General features: G+C 44.0%; 1 protein-coding gene across 3 annotated transcripts in view; it reads right to left on the bottom strand.

Annotated features, from left to right (window-relative positions):
- The window catches only part of SNED1 (sushi, nidogen and EGF like domains 1), a 74,596-nt gene that overhangs the window by 32,813 nt on the left and 21,436 nt on the right, over positions 1-20,347 (bottom strand). The window contains exons 2-12 of one of the 3 annotated variants that reach the window (XM_083506294.1): positions 14,675-14,962; positions 13,873-14,013; positions 11,697-11,859; positions 8,815-8,940; positions 7,099-7,212; positions 5,460-5,573; positions 4,965-5,078; positions 4,641-4,757; positions 3,915-4,040; positions 2,243-2,347; positions 464-577 (exon numbers count right to left, since the gene is read on the bottom strand). In XM_083506294.1, the coding sequence (XP_083362420.1) occupies positions 464-577; positions 2,243-2,347; positions 3,915-4,040; positions 4,641-4,757; positions 4,965-5,078; positions 5,460-5,573; positions 7,099-7,212; positions 8,815-8,940; positions 11,697-11,859; positions 13,873-14,013; positions 14,675-14,962 (1,522 nt within the window). Of the gene's footprint in view, positions 1-463; positions 578-2,242; positions 2,348-3,914; positions 4,041-4,640; positions 4,758-4,964; positions 5,079-5,459; positions 5,574-7,098; positions 7,213-8,814; positions 8,941-11,696; positions 11,860-13,842; positions 14,014-14,674; positions 14,963-20,347 lie in introns of those variants that run through there. The other 2 variants (XM_083506296.1, XM_083506295.1) reach the window with 2 other exon arrangements.

Below are 20,347 nucleotides of genomic sequence, written 5' to 3' on the forward strand. Positions count from 1 at the left end.
ATGAATATGTGCTGCGATTCCAATAATGATCAATCCCTGTATCCAGTGCAGACGCAGTTACTTTTATGTGCAGTTTGGCCCAAAAAGATTGCCCAGTCTTATCTCATTTACCAGGGAAGGAACGGTTTGCTCAGGGACTTCAACCTAGATCTGATTTGCATGTGAAGAGCAGGAGGTAACAGAAGAAGATATCAATTGCTCATGCATCCCCTTCTCACATGCAGCTTCACCACGGCATTCAACACTAACATTGTATCAAGTGCATTGCACCTTCCCAAGTTTTTATTGCATTCAAAGAAACTGCTTCATTTATGTTGCAGGGTATGGACCCTACCTAGTATTCACAACTCCGAGTGGGTTCTGGATTAGTTTCTCTGGTATGCAATACTGGGCATTCTCCCACCACCTTGATCCTCAGATTCAAAGCCCATTTTGATGTGCCCAGACTCCCTATCCTACTTACTGTGGTTTGTGCCGTAATCCGTATGGCACACACAAAGGTAATTGCCACCGTACTCCATACAGTAGCCTCCATCTGGGCACTGGGTGTTCATATTGCAAGGTGTTGCGGTCACTTCTGCAGTGGCGGGGAGGAAACAAACACACAGCAGTTCCCTGTCATGCAGCTCAGTACCATGCAGGCGAGCTTTGTTTAAAAATACCCCAACAGTTAAAGAAACATTTTGGGGTGACGCCTGCATTAAGAAACACACAAGCAAAACCAGCAGATACATGGATCTGGAGGCGCTTTCCCTTAAAATAGCTTTTATGCCATGTTTCTAAATTGCTTTTAACTCTGAGAGGATTCTACACTGGGGAGGCTAACTTTTTTACTCTGGCGGCTACACTGCCCCATTGCAACCCCCCTGGGGGCCACATGTCTATAGTGACTGTGGCCCAAAAGTGTGTATAGACATCCCACATTCTCACACAAACATGCAAAGAGCCCCGTCTCCACTCCTCAGCTGATCCTTGCAGTGTGCATGTATATTTTACTCACCATTGCAGTGCTGAGTTGGGCAAAGAGGTTTACTTCTCTGTGCCCAACCCAGTACTCCAAGGAAGAAGAAAACAGTCCTCTGTGCTTTTCAGGTGATGATCAGAAGAGCAGAGGGGGTCATGCAATATTATCCACTGTCTCTGCCTTAGATTTTTTATGGGGGGCACTGGGGTATAACCTGTGGAAACATGGCTGGCTTGAAAAAGATTCAGCTGGAATATCTCTAGATGGGAGGTTGAAACTGAGCATGACAAGTGTAACAGTGATACAGTCAAAATCAAGACAGTTATCCTTGTCAGTGAGAATCTTCAGAGTCATCTTGATGACTTGGTAACTGAAAAAGAGCTGCATTTCCATAAGGAAAGTACTATAGGAGTTGCCGTTTTCTGTCTGAGGCAGAAACAGAGGCTAGACAGGGACAATATTATTTAAGAGTGTTGAAGTGGTTTGAGAGAAATATCATTTCCTGTGGTATACATGGTGGATTGTATTTTTTTTGTCCCACCGCTGTCTCTGATCCAACAGGTTTTGCAAAACTCACTTACCACAAGCCAGAAATGGGGAAATCAGCCCCCCTCCAGATGTTGCTGGACTTAAAAAAAAAAGGTAAAGGACTCCTGGACAGTTAAGTCCCGTCAAAGGTGACTATGGGGTTGCGGCGCTCGTCTTGCTTTAAGGCCAATGGAGCCGGCGTTTGTCCACAGACAGTTTTCCAGTCATGTGGCCAACATGACTAAACCGCTACTGGCACAACGGAACACTGTGATGGAAGCCAGAGCACATGGAAATGCCGTAGCGGTACCCATTTATCTACTTGCACTGGCATGCTTTTGAACTGCTAGGTTGGCAGAAGCTGGGACAGAGCAATGGGAGCTCTGTCGCGGTGATTCGAACCACCGACCTTCTGATCAGCAAGCCCAAGAGGCTCAGTGGTTTAGACCACAATGCCACCATGTCCCACTGGACTACAACTCTCATCACCCCTGACTACTGGCCATGCTAGCTGGGCTAATCAAAGCTGGAGTCCAACAGCATATGGACTATGTCCCTGCCATAAGTAAAAGTGGGATGAGTGTATACACAAGCAACAACTTAATTTTCAACCTGCCTTAAGCTGTCTGAAAAATGCTCATCTATCTCCAAAGCAAGAGCTCATTGGTGGAGAGTTTTACTGAGCTACAGAAACCAGTAATCAGAAGGTGGACAGAATAGCCTATCAGTAGCTATTAACAACATTCCTACCAAATTCACAGAGAAGACCAAAATATCCTGGAGGGCACTGGCATATGGTGACGTTTCCATCCAGACACTTCCCCCCGTTCCGACACTCGCAGTCCTCTGAGAGCTCTGCAAAAAGCCAAAGGGGGCGGGGGCGCGGGGGGGACGGACTAATGAAGCTCATCTGTGCCAGCAAAAGCTCAAGCTACTGAGGCCTTCACAACCCCCACCAGTAACCAACAGAGTGTTGTTCAGGCTGCTGTGGGGAGGGATCTGGATTAGGTTTGGCTACAAGTGTTGTGGTGACAGAACCTTTACTCCCTTTCTCATGACCTCAGATATTTACCTTAATTAACACCCAAGAGACTTCAAATTACAAACCAGCTGCTGCTGCTCCCCACTGGAGTCATCAAGCTCCACCTTTCAAAGGCTCCCTTGTGGTCCTATCTGTGCTCTGTTCAGTGACTCTAATGAGCCTCATTGCTTCTTGTAAGAGACGTACCTCACCCTCAACCCATTTCCCCTCTCCTTCTGGAGAATGACATGAGCCAGTGTTTCCTTGCATGGGGTCACTGCCTCCAAATGGAAGATTGCAAAAAAGACTTATAGGGGCAAGTGGGGTGGAGAACAGGAAGACGTAGTGATAGGATGGAGAAAATTGCAGCTCCCACAATACTGCAGAGTGTGTAATAAATTTAGCACAGGAGACTCTCCATTAAATGAAGTGCCACCTGGCCACGCTGCGGTGCATTAGCAATTGCAACAGCGCAATGGAAGTCAGTGGGCGGCCATTCTCTATATAGACTGGGAAAGGGCTGATATAGGACCTGAATCATCAAAAGAAGAGCTTGCTACACACAAGCGTGAAAAAAAGAAAGGTATGAGAACCTCTGACTTTGTTGAATATGGTCCCACAGTTAGGGGCTGATGTAAACAACCCATTTTGATCTAATGGAAACCAAAGGACTGCCATCTTTTGGAGCAGTTGTTGGCTCTGGGAACTTGCCAAGATCACAGGCCTCTTTGCTCTTGAAAATAGTGTGTGTGTAGTTCAGGTTAAGTCATTATATTGGCATTACGTTGAGAGTTTCTATCACTGGTTAACATGTCCTTCCCCTACTGGCAACTTGTGCTGGGATGTCTGTGCCATCATCACTACATGCAAGTGGCCATGTATATATTTTAGTGTCCAACCACACGTAATTCTCCATATTTCCCCTAAGAGGTGTTTTCGTTTGTTTGTTTTTTTGGTGGTGGGGTTTCATTTTACCCAAAGCAACAGTGTGAAGCCAGAGTCTGAATCAGACATGCTTATTATGGTGGGGAACACTTATCTCTTCCACGCATGCCTGTTTCTTAATAACTTGCCTCCACTGGGAAGCCTAAACTGAACTCCATCCCTGGCTGAGTGTAAAGGCATTTTCTCACACCCCTGTAAACTGAAAGTGAGAAAAGCTATGAACACTCACCAGCACCACTTCCACCTTCCCACCTCTGTTTTGATATTATTTTAATTTGCTTTTCTGCTACCGTTGTGTTTATAAACCAAAAACCAAAAAACAAATTCTCAATATAATGGCTCCCCTGTCCATATGAACCTTCATGCTAGACTGCAACTTCCTATAGGTGCTTTGGGTAAAGCACCCCTCCCTGCAAAGAGAATGCATAGTTTGTATACAGACTGGGGTACACTTACTGTCTTCGCAGTCAGTGCCTGTGTATCCTTCCGCACACTCACACACATATCCTTGGCTGCTTTCAAGGCAAGTGCCTTCGTTCTGACATGGATTGGACATGCAGGCACTGGGCATTCTGGGCCCACCTACAAAATATTTGCGAGAGATCAACAACATGAGGAAAGAGGGGAAATGCCAGGTTAATATTGCACAAAGAAAAAGGGCTAGGTGTTCTTCAAACACATGAATTATTACTTTAAAGGAGGATGGGGTTCAGTTGTTCTCCATGTATACAGTGGAGAAGATAATGGGGTGCAAACTGCAGCCCAAAGGACTTTGGTTGGATATCAGGAAAAGAGTCCTAACTGCATAGTTGCTAGGGTGTTTTGGAATTTTCAGTAGTGGAAGCCTGCAAAAGAACCTTAGATAAATACATGACTTGATTAATTTGAGTAGACCTGATCCAAAAGTAGCTGAAAAATTTCATAAAACAACTTAAAACCCTAAATCGAATGGTGCACATTTACGAAAATGAGGGTGAAGAGGTTTTTTCAATGAATCTACTATAGCAGGGATAGGGAACCAGTTCCCCCTATATTATTAGATTCCATTTCCCATCAGCCTCGGCCTTATGGGAACAGTCAGGGATAGTGAGAGTTGTGGCTCAACAATAACTGAAGAGCCACAGGTTTGCCATCCCCGATTTAGACAATCTCTCTGAGGTGATGTGGGGTCATCCTGCTCACCATATTGACAGTTGTTCCCATAGTAGCCTGGAGAGCATGTGCAGATGTAGCGCCCTGGGCGGATATAGTTGCATGTCTGTCGGTTCCTGCAGTTCCTGCCCTCACAGGCTGAAGGATCTAGAGCGGAGAAGAGTAGGGAGCCTCAGTACAGCCCAACGCAGCTGAATAACTATACACAACAATAAGTACAGGGCTGGGCCTAAGGAGAGAGTCTGACAGAGTAAAGAAAGAGAGGCTCAGAGCAAAGAGTCCGCCACTGAGAGGAATCTGGCTATGTGGGGAGGAGAAGGAGGGTGCCACCACGCAGTTATGAAATCAGGGCACCTGTTTCACAGCGCTGTCCTGTGAATGGCGCCACACACACACAGGTGTAATTGTCCACTAGGTCCATACATCGCCCACCGTTCAGGCATGGGTTGGAATCACATTCGTTTATTTCTGCGAAGAAGAAACAACAACAAAAAGATCAACAACTGACCACAACTGCAGGCCTAGCCATGTTTAAAACAAATATAGGTCTCTGCATATGGATGGATTTAAGGGTTGTCATTCATGAGGATGGAGGTAGAAATAGAGCTGGGAATCACTGTTGTGAAGCTTCCCCATGGTATCATAAGTCCACTCAATGGAAGAGAGCGAAGAATCCCATGCGTGTGCAGAAAAAGACATGCTTGCTGCTGGACTCTGGATGTGTGTACATAGGCTCTTTGCGGTCCAGCCTCTGATAGTAGAATCCCCTTGACTTACCTTGGAACATCTTCCAAATTCCTCTTTTTGTCTGCTTGACTGGTGGCCTAAATGTGTTCATTGTTAGCTCACCTCTCTCACAATCTTCTCCTGTAAAACCTGGCTGGCAAAGGCACACAGCTGTTCTGTTGGCCACTTGGCATTCCCCGCCATTCTGGCACTCTTTGGCTTCACATGGAGACTCCTCTGTAGTGTTTTAGAACAAGAAATGGAGCTCAAATTAGAACACAAAAGATTTGCCCATTCCATTGATACAAACAAGCATGTGTGGTGTGCTTCAGACAAGGGTCTTAGTTTGTCCCTTTCCCAGACATGCTTCTCCTGCTTTCAGAATTAGTAGCATTTCTTGGCTGTAACACCATAGGTAGTGAGAAGCTATGTGGGGTCTGGGAAATGGCAGAATATAGGAAGTTATGGTCTTTCAAAGCTCAAGTGCCTTCCTTAGGCATTTGATTCAATTACAGCTCTCTTCAGACTATGTGCAAGAAAAAATGATGCTGCAAAAAGCCAATTTCTGGTAACAACCGCCTTCTATCAATCTTTGTACACCTTATAGTTTGCAGTCAATGGCTCTTGCAAGGTTGGAAAAATGCAACTGAACTTCTGAAACCAGATAAATTTGGAGTGTTCTCATAATATTGGGGAGGATGGTGATGCCTGCAGCAGCCACAAAGACTCCTTTTAGTGGCCATTTACATGCCAAATTTATGTCCATCTTTCCCTACCTCCTTGCCAAGTGAATAGCACACCGTGAAGTGCATTGCATGGCTACTTTCTTAACAATCAACAGGCAAATGAATCAATCGCTTGACTTGATTTGCCTCCAAGGAATGCTCTGGTTTGGGAAAGGGCAAGCCAGACAGGAGCCCCTGAACAAGGCATTCTGTTTAGAGGTGTTGTCTGGGCAGTGGTTCAGGTATGCTGCATGGTTAATTCAGCCACAGGTATAGCTGTGTGGGACAGGGACACACACACACGAACTTCCACGTACAAAACCTGATCATATTTACCTCTTTGCTTTTCTCCAGCCATAGTATACTTCTATCCTATGCAGGCTGTGGAAAAATATGTTCTGTTCTTCTGGGGAATGATTGTGCATATATGTGTTGCAGAAAGGCACCTGTACCTTTTGCACCAAGGTCTCCCATCCCCAGACCTGAATAAAAAACTATTGTGACTGCACACTAGCCACCCTCTAGTACTTGGAAGGACGCTGGCACTAGGATTAAAGGGAGGGGGCAACACCTAATCATACACCATTTTATGATTTGTACAGTCTAACATTTCCTGATTCAGAATGTTTCAGCAGAGAATTAGAAAGACAACTTTCCTGCGTACGGTTCCCACACTCCAACTGCTAACTGCTTTCTATCCCAATTTGTTCCACAAAGTACCATAGTTTGAGCATGCCATCCCTAACTTCAGCCCCACCCCCAGACTAGAACTGAAATAAAGAGGTACTGGCAGTGCTTTCTTCTTCTTCAGGGGGTACTCAAGGTCACGCAGTACTGGCACCTCTTTTTGTTGTTGTTGTTTAAAAGTGTGGCACTTACTGTAACAACTTCATGGTGAGTACTGGGACCTATTTTTCTAGAAAAAAGTACTGGGTACTGGTACTGGAATGCCTTTATGAACACTTTGTCCACCTAGACCTGCCTGTAAGCTGTTATCTGATTTCCCTGTCCTTTTGCAATTACACAATGTTTCTCACCAACTTCACACATGGCTCCTTTAAATCCTGGTGGACACCAGCAACTGAAGCTGTTGATGCCATCGATGCAGGAGGCTTTGTTCTGACATGGGCTGGAAGCGCACTCATCCACATCTGGAAGGTAATAGGAAGGAAGCGAAAAAGTAGGGTGTGCTCTCATACATTCAATCGAAACACTTCACATGCATTACCATCTGTAATTAACCAGGCATGTCTACTATGGATACATCATTCCCAGAAGTGTGGATTGCATGCAAAGACAGAAAACAAACCCTTCCTTTATATGTTTTTGATTATGCTAAGATGCTTTGGGTTATATACCCTTTTCTCTGGCGACAGCCTGAATGCCTCTGTAGAGGATTATAGGAGTTGAGAGGCTAGAAAGGACTTCCCTAAGGTCAACAGGTTTAACTTTCTAACACTGCAGTAGCCATTAGCATTAATTATGGCATCAGTCACCAGGGGCACTTCCAAACTATTGCTATTTTTGAATGACATGCAATCTCATACCAACAAATTCAGATGGTGAAATTATATTTTATTTGGAGGTCTTGTGCAAAAAGCCCACTTTCCCAAAGCTTAAACTTTTTGTCACATGGAAAGTGACAGAAAAACGCACTGCAAAGTGTGGGATAATACTTTCTTTGACATGTCATCTAACCTCCCTGAAAACAAATCAGAACAAATGCTTATTAACTAGCCAACATCATCTAATCTTCTTGCAAACAAATCAAGCAGAAAACTCAACAAAGAGGTTTTCTAGAAGTGTCCCAGGACTTCATGAAATGAAAGCTTTAGTGTGTTCCTCGTTCACCCTGACACTTCAATAGAGAAGTAACTGGCTAATTTAATAATGACAATATGCCAAAGACAAACATAGGTCAGTTCTCATGGGCATTCAGTTCTTCAAGAATGGGACAGCTAGAGCAAGGAATGGAGCAGCTGCAGGTGGGCAGTAATAAGCCAACAAGAGAAACATGAATTAAAATATTAGCAAACGAAGTAGTGGGGAACTTCAGAGACCAAAGGAAGCTTTCCAGGCATCTCTATCTGGCCTGCAGAATTCTACCCAGTCCACACTCACTGGAAAATCTCACCAAAAGGGATGGGGGGCAGCAGCAGGGGTGGGGTGGGGCAGAACATTCCCATTTCACCTCGTGGTGAAACAGGATGGGCAGCCCCTGAGAAAAGGGAAGCCAAAATAATTAAGGGGATTGGAGCAAAACTCATATGAAGAAAGTTTACTACATTTGGGGCTTTTTAGTTTATAAAAAAGAAAAATAAGGAGGGCGCATGACAGAAGTATATAAAAATATACATGCTGAAGTTTTCTCCATCTCTCATAATGCTGGAACCCAGGGTCAGCCAATGAAGCTGAAGAAATTCAGGATAGACGAATACTGTGGAATTAGCTACCACAAGGTCTGGCGATGGCCAACTTGGATTGTTTCAGAAAGACAAGTTCATGTAAGGTAAGGCTATCAGTGGGTTATAGTCGTGATGGCTATTTATCCCCAATATCAGAGGCAGTACATCTTTGGATTCCACAGTTGAGGACCATGCCCTCCGTATGGGTTTCTCATAAGCATCTACTTGGTCACTGTGAAAACAGAATACTGGATTAGATGGGCCTTTGGTCAGATCTGGCAAGGTTCTTCTTAAGCTCACTGAAGCCCCTCAATAGAAGACTGTGAGCAAAGTATGAGCAAGACTCACCAATATGGCATCGCTTTCCAGTGAAGCCAGCCAGACAAGAACAGGTGTAGGAGGGGTTCCCTGTGATGCAGTCCTCAATACACTTCCCTCCATTCAGACAAGGGCGGAGTGTCAGGCACACCGATGCTGCACAAAGAAGCAAACCCAGTGTTCAACAAATGATAGCATAGCTAGAGAACTACTAGAATGTGTTGCAGCAACAATAACATTGAACTGATCCAGCTTCCATTGTCCCTGCTGCTCAGCCCCTGTTTGCTCTGTAATTAACACACTGGGCTCATGGATGGAAGTGCCACATTCCAATTCAAATTAGCACATCCACATTTAAACTGGATTGAAATTTTGTAGGAAGTTATAGTACGATCTCAAAATATTTTGAATACTGTATATGAAATTTGTTTCCATTTGTTTGTTTTGTGTGTGTGTGTTGCTCTCTGCTGTTCATGTCAAGACTTTTGTTTGCTCTCTAAACGTCTTACATTATCATTTTGACCATCAAATGTCAAATTAATCCTCAATTAAAGGCAAACTATTAGGAGTTCACAAAGAGAAAATGTTAATGATTGTACCAGTATTCCTTTCTGCTTAGAAATTCTGAACAGAGTTCAAACATGCAACAATTTAGGCCAGCTCTGTGTCCCACTGCGCACACCCCATAACATGCATTCTGCAAATACATGCTCTTTGCCTTTAGGAAAGTTACAATATTTTGGTGACAAAACCAAGAATCAAGAGCTGGGTAAATGCCAGCAACATTCTATAACTCTTTGACCAAAAAATTAAAGTGTGTGTGTGTGTGTGTGTGTGTGTGAATGCATGCTTAAAAATAAGGTTAGATCTTCAAGAACCAATGGTAAGCAAAGGCAAAATGGTTTGGGAAACAGTCAGATAGCAAACCACTTGATTTCCCAAGATGGGGCAATCTCAGGGGGTGAAATATAGCCCCAGAGAGCTGAAGAGAGGCGCATAGCCTTAATATAGGCAGATTAGTCAAGTCTTGGTCTCAGAGTCAGAAGAGAACTCATGTGAGCCTAAGATCTGGTAAAGTCTGGGTATATGTTTTTGTTTGGAAATATGTGCCAATGTTGGGGAATTGTTGTGACAAGAAACTGGGCACTACTGTTACTCTCACATTGCATACACCAATTGCCAGTTTGAGGAAGACTATTACAGTATACATGTAATACATATTGTATTTAGGCTCCTGACCAATTTGTAGAGAGGTATTTTATGAGCCCTGTGGAACAGATTTGCAAATGGCAACATTTCTAGTAGAACCTAGCAGCATCTTCCTTCTGCAGTCCAAAGAAGCAAATGGTGGCAGAGACATCTCTACTAGGATTACACTAACTGATCACAGAGCTGAAATGTGATATTTTATGCATTTTAAAGCCTCTCCACATTTGAGCATTAAAGGTAAAGTAATCCACTTTTTCCTCATTCAAATTAAACTGGAGGAGTCTGCAGCTACCCATATCTAAATTTGCATACATGGAGAAATTTTGGTCTTTCCTGTTCCTACCTTTCAACTTGTAGGTTCCATTATGCCAATTAAGTACTGACAGGGCACATGCACAGATGCACATGTACCTACCCAGGAAGTGAGCAAAGGCACACGGTCAAGCAATTGTAAATTTGCTTGTGTAGTTTTCTAGCTTTGTGCACATCTGAAGGATCATCATCATCATCCCCCATCCAGAGTGTGCCAGAAATACTGACAAGTGATGCCAGAAAACACAGTAGTGGGTGTGGTAAGGGGACTGGCAGTGATGATTGATTCACCCACCCAAACACACACACACACACACACACACAAATTGCTGCAACCCCACATGGAGAAGTTTGGAGCCTGATTTTCCCCAATTTAACAGATTATCCCCATATTGGGTAAATTTAGATTTGCAGGGGGAAAGCATCACAACTGGTATTGTTGGAGGGTAACATCATGTGGACTACACAAATTAAATGAGAACACAAACACACAGTAAACTCTGATGTACACAAGCCCTTAGAGTCTTAAAAGTGTACTTTCTCTCACAATTTTTTTATTAAGAATTTTCCCATTCTTACAATATTAAATAGCAGATATGCAAAACAGCAACACCACACACACATGCACAGGCAAAACAGCTATAAAGTACTCTGGCAATGAAGAAGTGTATGATACAACGAAAGTTGGGAGATACATTTGAAATTCCAGTTACTGTTAAAAGGCAAGGCCATCTTTCATATTTTGCTTTTCATCGCATATTATGGTAACATCAAAGTGCGGTAGCTGAAAACCAAACATGCATGACCTTAACTCAGTCTCATGATTTGAAATTGGCCCACCCCAATTAAACTAGGGCTGCAATCCTACACACACTTAGCTGGGAGTACCCCCAACTGAATTACTTCTGAGTAGACATGTCTAGGATTGCACTTATTTACTCTATGACCAATCAACTCTATGACTGACCAACCATTCAGAGAGCATCTACCATTCAAAGCTTGCAGTTCTAAGCCTGGAGGCCCATTTCACACATAATCCTACATTCATTTATCTCCAGGTTCTCCCCTTGCCTCATTCTAAAACTTGAGCCGGCAGTGGCAAAAGACATCACAGCTCACCAGCAGCCAGAGACACGCTCTTGGTTTCATGCAGCAATAAAATCATATCCTCCCAAATGGCAGCCTGAACATGGCTCCTCCACCAGTGCTTCCCATGTCCTGCTGGCCATATTTATGCACAGAGGAAAATAGGGCTTCCACTTGCCACACCCAAACTACCCCAGCTGCATAGCGGCTGCCTTTCTTTCATAAGCGCTGGGATTTTCACAGGGACAAAGAGAAGGGATGGAAGAATTGGTTTGGTTAAATAAACCTAACTGCTGTCCTCTTACTTGTGTTGTTGCAGCCCCCCACTTGCACCTGGGCATCATCGATTCTGAACACCCAGCGCCCGGGGATACCCACATTTGTCGTCATCTCCACGTCGACAATGTCATCAGTGCGGGATCCGGGGATGTTAAAATACCGCTTTCCATCACCGGCATTGAAACCTGCCTAGGAAGACAAGGGCAGAGAGTGAAACCTCTCGCTGGGGAAAGCAGGGCAGCTGTGGGGATAGGCAAGGGACTTCTCTCTTCCCCCCCAGTGCCCTGCAGAAGAATGGACTGCAAGAACACAAGGAAGGGAAGCATTCCTCTGCATATTGGTTACTGCTACAACCACTTCCCACCTGAAAATTTCCTGCTTGGATCAGAGGCAGTGCACCCCCCAGCACAACAACTCTTCCAGTCCCTGATGGGGGGGGGGCAGAAGTTTGCCTTCCTGGAAAAGAATTCCTTCCAGGACTTGGATGTCTTTTCCCATTCCTTCCCTATCATGCAAGATCTAGGACTATGGTCTGAAGGCCCATGATGCAGTAAACATGCAGGCTTGTGTCTGATCAGTGCCTGAATGGGAGAACCCTATGTATGTAAATAAAATTTTATTGGTTTTATAATTTCAACTTCAACAATTATTTTCCATCAAGCAGAATTAAAGATATAAAATAGCCAACATAAAAAATAAAAAGTGAAATAAGAGTAAAGAGAAGCAAAGAAAGAGAAAGAAGAGAAGAAAAAGAAAGAAAGAAAAAAGAAAACACCTTTTGGAGGTTCTCTTTAACCTCCTGACTTCCCTCCGTTTCCTTTCCCCTAGGTGCACCACCTTTATTTCCACAGGAAATAAAAAGAAGTTGGGACATAAATGTAATAAATATATTCAGAATGCAATTTCTTTGAGCAGCCATGTAAACAACCATTTGCCTGATCACCTGTGATGAAGATAATTTATCTGTGGCCACCATGCAAGGAAAGTTTACGGAAGCTGGCTCGCTCTTTCTTTTCAGGCCATAAATGACTAATGTTCGCTGGCAGTTAGTGCACATTTTTGTGGGCGACCAACTTATTTGAAAGGCTTCTTTGAGGCAAGCATTCTTTCTCCAGGGCACCCATCACAATGGAGCCTCGATTTCAGTTGCTTTCAGAACATCTGAGCAGTCAAGGATCCTCGAAGGCATCCTGTAACTGTTTTGCATGTCAGCTATGATTAAAGGTCTTGGCTATGACACATGAGGAACTGTCAGCATTAAAAGGAAAAAGAAAAAAAGGTGACAGGGAGAGGGATTGGATGATCTACTTATTGCAACCCTTCTCCCAAATGGCTCTTGGCACCATAAAGCTTCAGCAATCCCCACACATCCATGACTCACTTGCTGGAACGCACACAGAACGCTGAGCCTATTTTCATCCTCATTCATCTGCACAGGGTGAATCCAAGAGAATCTTGGACACTCTCACTCCTTTCCGTGAAACGAGAACAGATTTGCTAGCTCTAGCCAAGCAGAAGCCTTTGCCATGCTGAGCCGTGAGGTGCTCGTGCCGAGGCACTCTATCGCCTTGCGAGTTACAGCAGCACGTTTTTGCAAACTTGGTCACAAGCCTGGTGAAAAACTTTTCAACTTCCTCTCTCTCTCTCCCCTGCTTTGGCTGGACTGGGGCAGGGTGTTCCTGAAGCACTGTACAGTATTCCAAAGCATGTGGTTACTGCTCTGTTTACAGTCATAAAAAGCCTGCACTTCTGAATTTCTGGGATTGAAAATGGGTCCATTTCCTTTACACCTGCAATTTCCTGCCTACCGGAGACACTCAGATGAGAGCCGGCAGCCAGCCAAGCACAGATCAATTAGTGGTAAATTCACACATCTGAACAGCCACTAGTTAAAAGAAAGAAAACAGCACACCAGAATTGGGGGGGGGGTACCAAAGGGAGGCTGTACTTGCTGCAGCCTCTGCTGGGTGGCTCTTTAAAGAGTCTGAGGTTGTGATGGGAAGGAACCATGAGGCACTGGCCAATGTAAAGAGATGTGGTTGCTCTATCACAAAGCCCCCTATATGGCTTTGAAGAGAGAGTAAGAGAGAGAAATTGGGGCTGAGGAAATATTGCCTTGCTATTTCAATACTACTGTCTGGAAAAATGCACGCCATGTATTAGAAAGAAGACTTGCTTGCAAGGTGTGACCATGGAGTCTACCTGGGCCGCAATGCCTCCCAGGCCTGCTGAGTCTCCTCCACTGCTGGCATGCATTCCGGTGGTCCAGGTGATGGACTCATAGTTGAAGATAGTGAAGGACAGCATGCCGTCGGTGATGAGGACTATTTGGAAGGTGTTAACCTGAAAGAAAAAAGAACAGCACCCCAAAAGCCGCAATGAAAATGTCACAATAAACGGCATAATTAGTTATCAGAGCCAGACTGTTTATCTGGAAAGTCAGCCACAATGGTTCTTAATCCCTTCTCAGACCATAGGACCTGCCTTCTACAGAATTTAACTACAGGAAGAGGTAGAAGGTCTGAGCCTGAATTTTCAGCAAGGGCATTCCAGGTTTTTAATAGTTAACCCGTTTTGCCACTCTCTAACATACTTTCTGTTTGGGCTCCTGTACCTGCTTTTATGATTTTTTAATTTTATAGTTTTAGTTTTTAAAACTCATTCTTCTTGTTATTGGATTGTGTGCTCCCCCTGCCCCATAAGGGCTTACATAGCAAAAAAGTAGAATGTAAATGTTTGAAATAAACAAAAGTTTAACTGCTTCAGCAGCTCATTATACATTGTAGCCTGCAACTGTAAAACATGAAATAGAATATACATCAAGGATAGCTGACATAGTGCCCTCCGGAAGTTGTTGGGTTACAGCTCCCGTAAGTCCCAGACAGCATGGCCAATGGTCAAGGATTATGTGAGTTGTAATTCAACCACATTGGTTATCCCAATATCCACTATGGAAAATAACCCCCTTATCCAGTACCCAACGCCAACATCCTTCGCCACTTACGGGAGAAAGTGAGTTTCCTCCAAAAAAGGTGACCTGGTACCAAGTGGCCACAAATACCCATTGGGCAGAGAACTGCGGGAATTCTGGGAAATATTGCTGGATGTCCTTAGTGGCCCTCATCAAAATGGCTTGGTCCTTAGTTTCCCGGTAATGCACTTGCCCTGCACGCCGGTTATCTACGTCCGCCCAGAAAGCAGCAACCACACGCCGGTCGTTGGAGATGGGGAAAGCCACTGGTGTAAACTGAGACACTTCTTTCAAAAAGGAAATGATTCCATTGTTGTTGACCTAGACAGGAGAAAAAAGTGAGGCATGGTGGAAAAGGAAAAAGGGTAAACAATCAGGGGATTTGAATTAAATTGAACTTGTGGGCCCTAACTTTCTGCAGTGGGTAGAAACATTGCTATGCCTGAAGGTTGTTTGTTCTCTTGCATGCCTTCAACTGGTGATTTTAAAAAAAGGATGCAGAGACGGCAGAAAAATTCAGGAAGGATCTGCCCCACAAGACAAGCCTCACACTTTAGAAAGTTTTCTTTTTCTAAGTACGTGTTCCCCCTCCTAGCCTTTAAAATGCAGGCACACCACCCTTCTAGCTTGTAGATGAGAAACTGTGTGCCAAAAAAATAATCCAGGGAACTGCCTTTCCTTTCAAACACCCCCCTTCCCACTCTCTCCACCCCTGCCACTTGCTTGCTGCACATGAGGGCTTGAGAGCCATGGCCAAGGGGTCTGAGAAAGGAGGCAGAACAAGTCATGCCCTGTTCTCTTGCCGGAGATGGGCCAAAGGAAGGAGGAACAGCTGAGAAAACTGCAGCAGCCACAGTGATTTGAACAAACAGGGTGCAGTTCGTTTGGGTCACTCACCTCACAAGGCAGCAGGACTTACTATTCACTTCCTCATGTTAAAGAGGCAAAAGGGTTTATTCTGAAGGGACTAGGAGATGGAGGAGGTTATTTATTGCCTCTTTGGTCAAGGTAAAGACACTGGGGTATATATATACACGAGCAGCTCTGCTGGAGCAGGAGAGATACCACTCCCTCTCTTAAAATCAAAACCCTTGCGGGCAGGATGTCATCTCTCCTTCCTTACTACGCTGGACTGTTTCACCCCATTTATACACCTTTGTTGATTAATATCATATCCTGAGCCTGCAACATTTGTGACTGACACAACAGAGACAGGAGGCAGAGCAGTAATAGATAGAATTTTCCACATGAAAAAGGAAGAACCGGGATCAATCTACACATTCAGAGAAGTAATCCAGCAGAGCCCTCATTTGACTTTACAGTTCAGTATGCTAGTGTTGACTGCATATTTGACTGCTTAAAAAACTACCTGGAATGGAATCATATTCCTCAGCCTGCTAAGATTTCAATGGGGCAGGGAGCATTTGATCATCTTGCCTTCATTCTGAACTGCTGCAGTTCAAGAAGGGTGATTATCACATGCTTTTTTTCTGGGCCCACAGCCAGATCACAGTTGATCGATTTGGGTTATGTCCCAATGGGTTGGAGGGGCATTTTTTTTTGAAGAACCAGATTGAAAAAGGTCTCTTGCTCCTTTTTGCTCCTTCCCTCACTACTGAATGACTCTGATTGTATCATGTGAAGCTGCATCCCTACGGATGCTGGGCTCCAACTTCTATCAGCTCAAGCTGGCATGGTCAGTGGCCAGGGGTGATAGGAGCTGCAGTCCAGCAATATCTGGAAGGCCACAGCTTCCCCACCCCTGCTCTAGGGGCAATTTGCTTTGCAGATGCCTTCATGCAAGGTATTAAGCTTTAACTGCAGCCACTGCAGTCTTGATGTGGGCTCCTCTGTGCAAAACTGGTCCCACAGCAGCTTTGGAGACGATATCCTTATTGTCCCTTTCAAATTGTGTCACCTAAGGCATCCATCTTGCTACTGATTCAGATTTGTTTTTATTAGTATATTGCACATTGTTGGTTTGGTTAATCATCTGGTAAATTAAGCATATTATGGTTTCTGTAGTGTGTACCTCTCTGGTCAAGCAGCAGAGTTTTGACTCCAAAGTTGGCAAGGACAATTCTAAGACTAGAAACTAGAGGGTTCCTAAGTTAAACCACAAGTTCCATTGAGTTTGGCTAGGCTATGCTGCAAAGCATTTGTCGACAGCTTTCTCTTTACCGTAGCATTTTCCAAAGCAGGCAGGGAATTAGTAATAATGAGCCCCCATGTGCGGCATGCCAACATTTTTTTGTTTTTTTGCAAGCGGTGCCTTGCTTACCACCGAAAGGAGCATTTCACAAGAGAAACCCAAGCCCAAGTTAGTCCTTTGCCCCCCACCCCCAGGAAGCCCCCTCTGGCTTGGTGACTCCTTCGTGTTCCATGTGCACACAAGGATCACTCACTTCTCTGGAATGAGAAGAAACCACAAACCTTCTGAACTCTGGCCTGTACAGAAAGGAGCAGGAAAATTCTGCTGGGGAAAGAAGCTAAAGCCTTGTTTGTGGATGGAATGTGGTCTGAGATGCAGGTGTGACATTGGGAGGCGGGGAGGTGAGGAGAGGAGGCTGTTTCACTCTGGTGAGCAAACTCTGAATTCAAATAATGCTTTGTGTATATGCGTGAGTGGCCAGTCATGGGCTTGGAATCTAAGGAGAGCCTGCGAATCACAGCATCATTGTACAGCAGAGCACAGGAAAGTGAAGGTAGAGTCCAGTCCCTCTGCAGATGTAAAACAGATTAAAGGCAGATTAACACAGGCAACATGAAACCTGCATGTGCTCTGCTTTGGAAGAGGAGCACCTTGAAGAGCATTGGTTGGCTACCAGAAGCTGTCTCAGTAAGGGCCAGCTCCAACCAACCAACATTACTTTCCTCTTGGGGCTACCATCCAATTAAAAAACCCTAGCACTAGGTGCAAACTTAGCCATCATTAGAGTCGACCCATGGAAATCAATGTGTCATGTTTTAAGCACGGCTAAGCCTGGATCTGACACTTGGTCAATTAATAATAGGAGTTTTAGTCAATTCATCAATTAAATATGCATATGAATGAAAAATAATCATCCTGAAGCAATAATCATTAGTTTTGTTAGGGGGAGACATGTGACATTACTAATACGTTTCAAAAAAATAAAAGCTGTTGACTTATAATATATATATATATATATATATATATATATATATATATATATATATATATATATATAGCAGAGTAAAAATAGTTTGGAAGCAGGAGCTAATTCACCACCCATCGTCTGTCTGATCCACACATCACTAGCATTGCTTAATAGGATAAAAAAATGCACAGAGTCCCATAGGTCAAGGGAAAAAAAGTTCTTTACTTAACAGTTACTTCATATGCACATGGATGGCTTTGGATTCTAAGCCTACAATCGTGAGAGATAGTTTCATGGCTGCTTTGTGCAGGAGGAGAGAGAAAACGCAGAGGAGGCAGGTGCTGAGCTTAGGTGTTAGGTTGGAAACCATAAACTGCATCTTCCCTATCTGTTAGTATTAACCCTGCCCTCTATTGACTGGAGGAATGCATGACTGCTTAAGCTCAGCAATAGCAGTCATCTTCTTAGAAGAGGCATTCCCTCCTATGCGAGAGAAAAGAGAGGATGCCTCCCTCAAAGACAATGCTCTGGACATCATAGGTAGGTAATATTAGACCCTGGATTTGATGGCCTTATGACAAGGTTGGGGCTTAAACAACCATGTGTATTATTTCAGTTGTGAAACACACAGTTAATATGTTATTTCCCTCCCAAACCACCATCTCCATTCCAGGCTCTACATTTCTGATACAGCAAAAAGTAACTGAAAAAGCAGTTTGCCTACCATTTAGATAGATAGATAGATAGATAGATAGATAGATAGATAGATAGATGATAGATAGATAGATAGATAGATAGATAGATAGATATAGATAGACAGATAGATAGATACTCTGAGCATATGCGCATTCACATTTTGAACTCACTTAAGACATAGCATCGCCATGGCTACAGGAATAAAACAGGGTTTGTTTCTGCTTCCCTAATGCTAAGCACATTTGCTCGTGTTGTAGAAATGATTAAAGTATTTTAAAAGTAAATAAAAATAAAAATGAGCGTTTGTGACCATATACATGCCTGGCCACACCCTTGGCTGACCCTGGCACGTCCATGCCAGCCCAAGAACTGCCCTATCATTTATTGCCCCCTGGGCAGTCATTTGGACTGCAGATCCCTTCTGAGTAGGCATACACTGCAGTCCTAATTCTTGTACTTGTGTCATAAGGCTTTTGATGTTAGATGCAACTACAGGAACCACAGATAATACATCTAGTATGCTCTACATAGGGCTAATGTTTGAAAATCTTTGGAAGCTTCAGCAGGTTTAGAATGCAGCTACAAAAATATTGCTGGGCACAGACACATGAGATCATATGGCACCATTCTGCAGCAGCTGCACTGGTTACCAATCTGGTTTCCATCATAAGCCAAAGTGTTGGTGATCATCAGCCCTAAATGGTTTAGATCAGGAGACCTTAGGCTCGGGGGCTGTCTCTTCTCAAATCATCCTGCCTGCTCCTAAAGAGACCTCTGTGGCTCACCTCGGGTGGAAGCATGGATGAATGGGATGAGAGAGGGGTTCACCTTGATTATGAAACACTTTGTCCTGTGAAACATGGACACAAAAGACCCATTTTGCTTTGGCAGGATTTTATTTGATGAGACAGATAATATTTATGTTTGACATTAACACCTGAAGCTGTCTCCTTGGTTGATTATTTTATATATTGCTGACCTGATATTTAAATTTTAAATGCTGCAAGTTGCCTTGACTGGTGCTTTTTCACCAGAAGGGCAGCATAAAACTTTGCAACATAATGCATGAACAAAAGAATAAAAAAGCAATAAAACACGCACAAGTTAGGAGAGTTCAACACCCCACCAAAATCCTAGGTATTTTGTTCTAGCTCAGCAGTGAGAACAATCATGTCTCATTGGCTCTCAACTCCATGCCATTCAGTTGTGGACTAGCTTGCCACAGCCTTAACGAAGCTACTTCCCACACACAGGCCCAGCATGGGTGAATTCTACGAATGCCTAAACATTCTTACAAAGCCTGCAAAGTCACCCTTTCACCATGTAGACTTGGTTCTTAACTTTGCTATACACCAGGGATGGAGAACCTCAGGTCTGAAGGCCAAATGCAGTCGTCCAGACTTTTCTGTCTGGCCCTTGGAAGCATGGATGTGGCCAGGGAGGTGCAGGGGGGCAGTTGCCACCTCCAATCAAGTAAATAAATAAATAAAAATACTTAACTGACCAATTGCATTGCAAATAACTTAGTTCTGCCCCCCAACATAAAAAGCCTCCCCCCAAATAAATCCTGGCTATGCCCATGCTTGGAACTCTCTCCAGGCAACACAACCCTTCGCAGACACACTTCCATTATCATGGCACATCCTACACTGGCCCTTCTTTGGATGTCGTGTCTGGTTAGAATGTGTCTTTGATAATGTTTCTTGCTTGCCAAGAAGGAGTCTTGAGAAGGATTTGTGAGTAAGTTAACATGTGCTGTGCCACCCACTTTTGATCCTGGCCCTGTCCACTACTGGGATGTGGCCCCCAGAAGATTGCATGGATGGGAATGTGGCCCTTGAGCTGCAAAAGGTTCCCCACCCTTGCTGTACATGTACGAAGCCCAAACTGA

This window comes from Podarcis liolepis (genome assembly GCF_965112155.1).
Source record: "Podarcis liolepis genome assembly, chromosome: 5".
NCBI classification, from domain to species: Eukaryota; Metazoa; Chordata; class Lepidosauria; order Squamata; family Lacertidae; genus Podarcis; species Podarcis liolepis.